The sequence below is a fragment of the Osmerus mordax genome, chromosome 27, assembly GCF_038355195.1.
Source record: "Osmerus mordax isolate fOsmMor3 chromosome 27, fOsmMor3.pri, whole genome shotgun sequence".
Taxonomy (NCBI): domain Eukaryota; kingdom Metazoa; phylum Chordata; class Actinopteri; order Osmeriformes; family Osmeridae; genus Osmerus; species Osmerus mordax.
The window spans coordinates 5,776,856-5,785,491 of NC_090076.1; the positions used below are offsets into that span (position 1 = coordinate 5,776,856).

The window sequence follows — 8,636 nt, forward strand, 5'->3', positions numbered from 1 at the left end:
TTTTCTTTTTTATCTGCACAACACAACCCCATCATCACATGGTGGTGACCTGGGGCCTGCAGTAAGGAGCTCCCTGTCTCTGCTAGCTCTGGAGGAACGATGATCCACCTACAACCGCTGCCCTGTCAGCTCCAGTCACTCTCAGCCACTCGCGGGCTCAGAGCACCAGGGTGAGAGGCTGTGAAGGCCTGCTTAACACACACACACGCACACACCGTACAGGGCACACATATACACCCTGTACAGGTCACACATACACACATGCACACCCTGTACAGGTCACACATACACACCCTGTACAGGTCACACACACTCATACACACCCTGTACAGGGCACACATACACACATGCACATACTATACAGGACACACACATACACACCCTGTACAGGGCACACACACATCCACACCCTGTACAGGGCACACACACACATCCACACCCTGTACAGGTCACACACTCATACACACACTGTACAGGGCACACACACACACATGCACATACTATACAGGACACACACATCCACACACTGTACAGGGCACACACACATCCACACCCTGTACAGAGTTGATCCTGGTGGTAAAGACTGTTTGCTGTCCTATGCTGTTGTCTTGCGTGAGCGTTTTAAGTGATTACGCCAGAGCCTTTTTCATAGATGAGAAACGTGATATAAGGCTGGGCATTAATTCATGTCTCCGTTTGATGTGTCGCCAAATAAACGCTCGGCCCCATCTTCTGCGGCGTGTCAATCGCCGCCTGTCAAAACTTGTGCCTCACGCCCACGTCAAGAAAAGAGAATTGCGACCTCATGCATATCTATGTAATCATTGATATTGATAGGAGCTTCAGCTTGCTTAAGGCTGTTGTTTTTGATGGATCAATCTTTCTTTGGTGTACTGGAATGTACTCTCTACTCTTAAAATACAGAACATATAATGGAAGGGACTGTACTTTACATGGGGGAAAAAAGCGTATTTTGACAATGAAAGTAGCTAGGCTGTCCTCGATCCTACAGAGATATCCAGTGCAGTAATTTATAGAGAAGTGGTTCTTCCACCTTGGTGTAATATTTGACAGGAGTGATAGAAGTTTCTATTGTTACTTTTAATAACGGGGACAATATCACAGAGCGAGTATCACATTAGAGTGGATCATATTTGTCCACAGGGAATGAACAAGCACATGACTCTCAAACGGGACCGTTTGAACACTTTACATTGCCATTGACTTGGCAATTTGATTGTGCAGCCACTCCTACTGTACAGGTATGTAGGAGAATTCAAGAACCTCAAATTGGTTTTTATCATGGTCACCTTGCTTTGAAGCTTGGAAGCCTTCCTACGTATTTTCCTTTTTTGAAAATGCGCTGGCTGCTATCAGCGCTCGGCAGATGCTAGCGAGCTGTACGAATGTCTGGTGTAACAGAGACCCCCTCAGGTATTCTCATTATTCTACCACTTAGCAGATGGCAGGAAAACTTAGCCACACTCACCACCCGTATACATCATACATATTCCACTCACAATTTACATAGGCTGTGTTTCACAGGCGTGCACGAGAGAGAGGGGGGGGGGGGGGTGGAGGGGGGAGATGGGGGTGGAGAGGGGGGGTGGGGAAACGCACCTCGCTCAAGAACAACAACAGCCTCACCTGGGACTGCAGGAGACAGTGTGAGATGTCACTGTCAGTACACTTCAAACCTGTATGCAAAGCAGCTTCGGAACGCTATTCCGGAGATACATCTCAACTGCCTGTTTTCAAACCCATGCCATTGTCGGTACAGCCATCTGAAACAGATGAGACATCAAAATATCGACTGAAAATGCCTAAAGTAGTGTCAGTTTAACGGTGGATAACTGGTCTAATTTCGGTACTTGCAATAAAGAGCCCTGTGGTATTGTGTAGGAACACAGAGTCGGTTACCTCACGGCTAGTGGTCTTGCATGTCAAAAGCTAGTTTTGATCATGCTTTATTTCCACTCTAGAGAGCTTCCCCCCCCCCCTTGCCACTGTGGCAGGAGCAGGAGTAGTGGAGGGCACTGGGCTAGCTGGAGCTGAAGGGCACATTTCAGCCTGGCAAAGCACTCTAGACGGCCCTTCCTGCTTGACTGCACATCATGGGTCACCGGCTTATATTAGGAGGGACCCAGCCAAGCCCAGCCATGCGAATCCCTCCGACATACCTGAAAAGATAAACAATGTGAGGCCGTATGAACTCCGGGGGTAATAAACAAAAATAATTGTCACTTTGTGATCTTATGAATAGGATATTGTGTCGTGAGGAATTTGATTGTTGGCGGGAGGAGATTCAACTTCAGCCGTTGATGTGTTGCATTCATCAGTTTTGCGTGTGGATTTCGAAGCCGTTAATCTTTTAATAAGCACCTTATCTATCTAATAACTTTAATAAATGGAATGGGGGGTCGATTTTTTTTTGATTAGTGTTCTTCTCCTCCATGGATAAATCTATTTCTTGGCAATAGCCAGGAAAATTAAATGGAGTCTACTAGAGAAAATGGAGGGCTTTCCATTCCAGAGGGGGAAACTTCAGCAGACCCCTCGTGTCAGCTACTATTATTTATTTGGAGTTCAGGCTCTATCCATCACGGAGTTGCCACTCCGAACTGTCCCGGTGCTTACGCTGGCCACGTCTCCGATCTTACTACTGCATCCCACCTTACAGTGCCATGATTGACGTTTCATGAGAGGCACCTCAAGGTGGGGCTAAATGGACTATATTCCCAATCATGTCGCGTAGGCGGAGTCTGGCTCTCATACTCTCGCTATGTGCTTGCCAGCCTCATACTGTACATAACAAAAGCAAGCCGATGGAATAAGTCGAAATAACCCATAAACCCACCTTCGTCACGGCACATTGTATTCTTTAGAAGGTCTTGGCTCTCTGGATCTTTGACTGCGCCACATGAAAGGAGAACAGGTCTGAATTCAGCTGTAGTTGAGCTCTGCTTATCTTTCCACGCACTGCCTGCTCTGCTCAAGGCAGCATTTCAGATCAGATTTCACATTCAGCGTAGACCAGCTGGGAGAGAGCGAGAGGGCTTGTTTCTCTTCCTTTCCGATTCCGATCTTGGTCGCGAACTCAACAGCGCGAACGAGCGTAGGCTACAAAGAATCGGTTGTGCGCAATAGCTTCGCGTCGGAATTTTGTAAGGATTTTCGTAAATATTCGCAATTGACTCTTAGGTGAGGCAACACATTAGATCGGAAGAGATGGACGAGCAGCCGCGGTTGATGCACTCTCATGCGGGTGTAGGTATGGCTGGGCACCCTGGCCTGTCACAACATATGCAGGAAGGCACTGGTGGAACCGACGGCGATGGACGAAAACAGGACATTGGAGACATTTTACAGCAAATAATGACCATCACAGACCAAAGTCTGGATGAAGCTCAAGCAAGGAGGTAAGATGTTCGCCATAAGACTGTAGCCTTGTCAACAGTGACGGCGAGTGAATGTATGAGGGAAAACTGCATTCAACAACGAAAAAAAGTCTCGCACGTCTTTGAGGTTACCAGCGCTAAATGATGGAATATTGATGCAACAGAATTACGCACAAGTGCACATAATAAGTCCACTTCAGAACATGACTAACACATTTTCGGGAAATAAAATGACACTGTACCCACTACCACTACTACTTCTACCACTGCACTAATACTAGTTTTATGAAGTACTCGTATGACTATTTTTAAGGGATAGAAGATAACAGGTCAATCATTTAGGACAGTATAGCATATGGGCTATAGAATGGCAATTTACCTTATGAAAGCAATATTGACAAAAATGCGAAGTAGACAATTCATTCATTTGTAACATTCAAATAATTTGGGAAAGTGTAACACCGGGAATGCAATTTAACATCAATATGTTCCACATTGACAAATTCAGACATCTCATAAAATCCCTGTTCTATCATCAACAGAATCAATAGTTGCTCAGGCGTAGGTATTGCAGTCTACACAAGGCTCGTAGGCAGTGTTTACAACGTGGATGACCAGGAGGAGAGGAATCTGTCAAAATATCCCGAAACTCTCTCTTAATAGGCTAAAAAGAACTTCTGTTATTTCCGCCGTACATTGATTAACGGAAAGATGCCATTTAGAAGACCATTTTTAAAATATATTATTGGGCCTAATTATAGAAGGCATTGTCTTACAAATGTTTGGTTATTTATCTTTGTGCCAGTGACAACTAAACTATAATTATGACACTTTTAAAGATATATAATTTGGAGTTCATAATTTACAGATTAAGACTCAAATTACCTCTAGAATGGTCTTAAGAAAAACTCAGTATTTTAACATATTAAACTCACAAAGGCAGCGCATCGTTCACGGGCCCTTATTTGAATAATCTTATCCAAGGAGTAAAAACACGACGAGTAGCAAAACAATCGCACAAATGCTCTAATGGCTTTTGGAATAAATTTATGTAATTTACTGACATTGTTAAATAATGAATTATCGTGACATGGACTGTCTTCACAGCATAGCAGCCAGACAGCTGAAATAAAACCATAGCATATCTTGACTGGTTTTATTTGAGATCTCTGAAGTCACTATATTTTGTTGCAGGAAACACGCCTTGAATTGCCACAGAATGAAGCCAGCTCTCTTCAACGTTTTGTGTGAAATCAAAGAAAAAACAGGTAGGCCCCTTTTCCTCACTTCAAATGACAACCAGTTACGACATAAAAGACAAGATACAATTATTTGGAGTTCCCAGTTTGTATACGGAAGCCCTTGTTAAAGGATGGGAAGTAGTTTAAGCAGCCACATTGTTCATTACAGCTACATTCACATTGCAAAACCTGTTGCAGGTTGTTTTCAGAATCACATCATCTCAAGAGACATACTGTACCAAGATTTTAATTTGCCCTTGTCCAATTGACTGTACAGCACAATTATATGAACGTGAGTAAGCCATGTAATAGTTTTGTGGGATGATGGAGAGTATTGAGGCAGATTACCATATCTGAATGGCTCCCTTTTTGTGGAACCTGTCTAATCTGAAGAACGTGTCATATGTAGTTCAGTTGTGACTTCTCATTTATGTTGTTAGAGGCCCTGTCACAAGAATAATTGCTGTAAGAGCAATTACATTGCGTGGAAGTCATATTTCTTAAAACCCCTTTCCCCTTTTGACATTTTTTAAATAGGCAGACATAGCAGTCAGGGCCGTGCAGAATAATAGGCTGTGTGCATCCTCTCCTTTCGGCTCTCATCTAAAGCTAGTGTGGAATCGGACTCTGGCAGGTTTTTGCACTTGGAAGATATTGAGATGCCATCGCTGTGTGGTTTAATGTGGAAGGTTGACGTTCCGGTGTGTTTCACAGCCATTAGTGCATGAAATATACTGACGAGAAAGTAGTTCCTCTTTTGTATCCTCGATAAAGTTTCGGTTGTGCTCCAAGACTGTGGAAGTGTCGTCTGTGGACAGCCTATCCTGTTTATTTTCTTGCTCGTGTGGAATTTTGCTCTGGCGTTATGTTTTCATTGAAGTTCAACCCCCTACTGTCAGACCGTGAGCCCCCACGTAGTTCACCCTGAATCGGCCACTGTCTCAGGAAAGCAGGGGGCCTTTTGAGGCCTGCTGGCACTCTCTTCTTTTTGTGTTGTCTCTGTCGGTTTTTTGAAGGGGGGTTGTGTGTGTGTGTGTTTGTAAGTTGTGTGTGTGTTGGGGGAGGGATGACACTGTTATGCATAGTGTTTCACTCCCTGGCATTTCACAGAGTTCATCCAAAGTTCGGCTCCATACAGAGTACAAAGTAAGTTGGACTTCTTCCTTGCTGTGCACCCTTTCCTTTTTCTCTTTCCATTGGTGACCTCTATAGATCCCCTCGGCGACGGGATTGGGGATGTTGCTGTTGACAACACGAGTACATCAGCATAGTTTCCATCGAGGTGCATGAAAAGTCGCGCGCTCTTTGACGGTTGAAAAACAAATGTGTCTTCATGACGTCAGCATCCACATAATGTCCTAATTAGGATGCCAAGTTACTCCAAGGTTTACCGTTTATGGTCAGTTTTTAAACCCGCTCCATAAGGTTGCCGTGGTGTATAAAATTGGAGCATTTTTCCCAACAGTTAGTGTGGACGAACACCTCTGACGAATGATCTATAATACTGCACGTCTAGGCCAGCTGCCAAATAGTTAAAAGCCTTATGATGCATCCTGCCGTAAAATTCTCTTTAAAAAACCCACCTCGGTACGGACTCAAGGAAGCCATGTAAAGTTCAGTCAGGAAAAGTCTGCCGGGTTTTCTATGTAAATAAAGAGGAGCGAGCACACTGCACAGGCCTCTGGCCTGCCTTCGGAATGTGAGCCTCTCCGAGAGCTTGGACGCTACGCGTGTGTGAGGCTAATTCAGTCCTGATTTTTCTCCCTCCACACTTATTTCGTGTGGTGTCGTCGTAATAACTGTGGGATTTGAGCATTGGATTATTTATTTGTTGTATTTCATTTGGACGGGGTTTGAGGGCCTATTGAATAGTAGACAAACTCTAATAGAGACATAGTTAGTGGGTCATTTTTCCATACACACAAAGGCAGTCGTGCATGGATTCAAATACCTACAAAATACATTCAGAAAATACAAAGCAGCTTTGAATTCCAAAGGTGCGACTCTGAACATTTGACCTTTCTGCGAATGCTCTGCCTGTCGCAGGCAGTACACTCTATTTGCCTGTTTCCCTTTTCCCAGTCCCTGCTCAGCTGGGTACGTCCGTGACAGTCCCCAGAGCAGGGGACAGCACCTGTAGGACAGAGCCCCAGTGCTGAGTAGGCCTGAACTCCTGACCTGCTCGCTGAATCTGAACCAGGACGCGGTGAGAAGTGGCCAACAGAAATATTGTCCAGTATAAACAAGCACAATGGTGTGTTTACACCCGAGAGGAAAGGAGAAGGAAGGAACACTTAATTTAAACCCGGCCACCTTTCTTTTCTTTACACGTTGGCTTCTTTTTTGGGGGGAAGGGGGGGTCTTTCTCGACTGTTTAGTTTCTTTCCAGACATATTTTGGTTGTCTTTTCACTGAAAGGAATTTCTGTCTGTCTCTGTAGAAAAGGTATTTACATATATAGTACTACTTAACTTCACTTCACCTTATGGACTATTATATTCAACTTTGCTTGCAAAGTCTGGAACTGTAGTGTGTATGAGTGGAAGTCCACCAGCAACAGTTGTGTTATAAGAGGGCCTGGCATGGGGCAGTTTCCAAAAATACATCCAAACAAATTGACTCCAATGCTATTAGGCAATGAAACCTTAACCATGTGCCTGCTGCGCTACATATATAACTGTATATCCTCATATACAGTAATGAGACACATCATATAAATGTGACACAGCTCAATCCGTACCTTGAATACAGTATTTTTATACCCAAGCTCTTAAAAAAAGTATTCTAAGAGAGTAGGTTTGCTAAGGAACATTCATTCCTAAAGAATGCAAATTGGAATCATGCGTTTGTATTTCAATGCATTCAGTGCTCTATTATTTGCTTCCCTTGTCCACCCAGGTTATGCCCAGTGAGTTATGTCTCCTGACAACATCTGGTTTTTCAGTTGATGAAAAGGGCCTCTTCAGATAAGCAAGTGCTTGACAAAATTGTCTCGAAAATGATCGGACATGACCTCTGTAAACACCTCACCAATATCATAAATTTCCACCCGCGTCAAACAAACCGTGCTCCTTGAGTGAGAGCCTCGGTATATATGCTGGACCTTCTCCTTGTTCGTTTTTTTTCCTTTCTCCCTCAACCTCAACAAAAGGCCAGTTTTCTCGTGGCCTGTGTTTGAACAGTGTAAGGTTTCACGCCTGGGGTATCCTCCATTTATAAAAATGACTAGCCGAGTGATGTAATGTTGTTTTTTTGGAAGGTGAAAATTGAGTGTTTTACAGATGGCAGAGGGGTAATATTCGAGGTGGGGGGGGGGGGTGAAATGAACCAGAGATCTGATTACGGGGGTGGGGGGTGGGGGGGAGGGGTGTACAGTACATTGAGTTGTCACTACATCTGCATACCTGGTATCTGCCTATTCTTACCCCTGGAGTTCAGTGCTCACTCTGTAGCATGTCATAATGTAAACAATTTACAACAACCGTCATGACGACTGGAAAGAAACAGTTATTTGTGCTTTCGGACTCCGACTTCAGCTATGATGGTTATGCACACCAATTTCAATTTAAGGCTGAGCTTTAGTCATAAACTAAAGTGTGTGTAGGTTCAACGGTGCCATTTCCGGGACTGAGTTGCACTTGAAATCCCATCGTGAACACACAGAATGTACCGGGGAAACAAATCTTCTTTTGAAAGTGGCCATCGTCTCCATTCTAGCCAGCCTATTTCCTCCAACAAGGACGGCGGGCCTGTCTTTGTTCAGCCCTCGTGGAGACGCAGGCTAGCAGCCTGAAACCGCTAATCCCCGCGTTCGTATCAGTACAGGAGACGTACGCGCCCTGTCGCGTCCCGTGCGACAGGGCCGCGCTTTCCCGTCCCTGTCTCACGGGTCTTCCCGGCGGGCGCAACATCGACGCTAACGCGTGCAGCTTTTTGTCTCCCCTCCTTATCCACGGCTCCTCTATGCTGATGCAGCAGCATTCGGAGGAGAGGAACT

General features: G+C 44.6%; 1 protein-coding gene across 3 annotated transcripts in view; it reads left to right on the plus strand.

The window, feature by feature from the left end:
- The first annotated feature begins 3,084 nt into the window (after nucleotides 1-3,084).
- The window catches only part of pbx1b (pre-B-cell leukemia homeobox 1b), a 45,683-nt gene continuing 40,131 nt past the window's right edge, over nucleotides 3,085-8,636 (plus strand). For all 3 annotated transcript variants that reach the window (XM_067230478.1, XM_067230479.1, XM_067230480.1), the window contains exons 1-2: nucleotides 3,085-3,414; nucleotides 4,591-4,666. In XM_067230478.1, coding sequence (XP_067086579.1) covers nucleotides 3,229-3,414; nucleotides 4,591-4,666 — 262 coding nt within the window. In that variant the 5' untranslated portion in view covers nucleotides 3,085-3,228. The remainder of the gene's footprint in view (nucleotides 3,415-4,590; nucleotides 4,667-8,636) is intronic.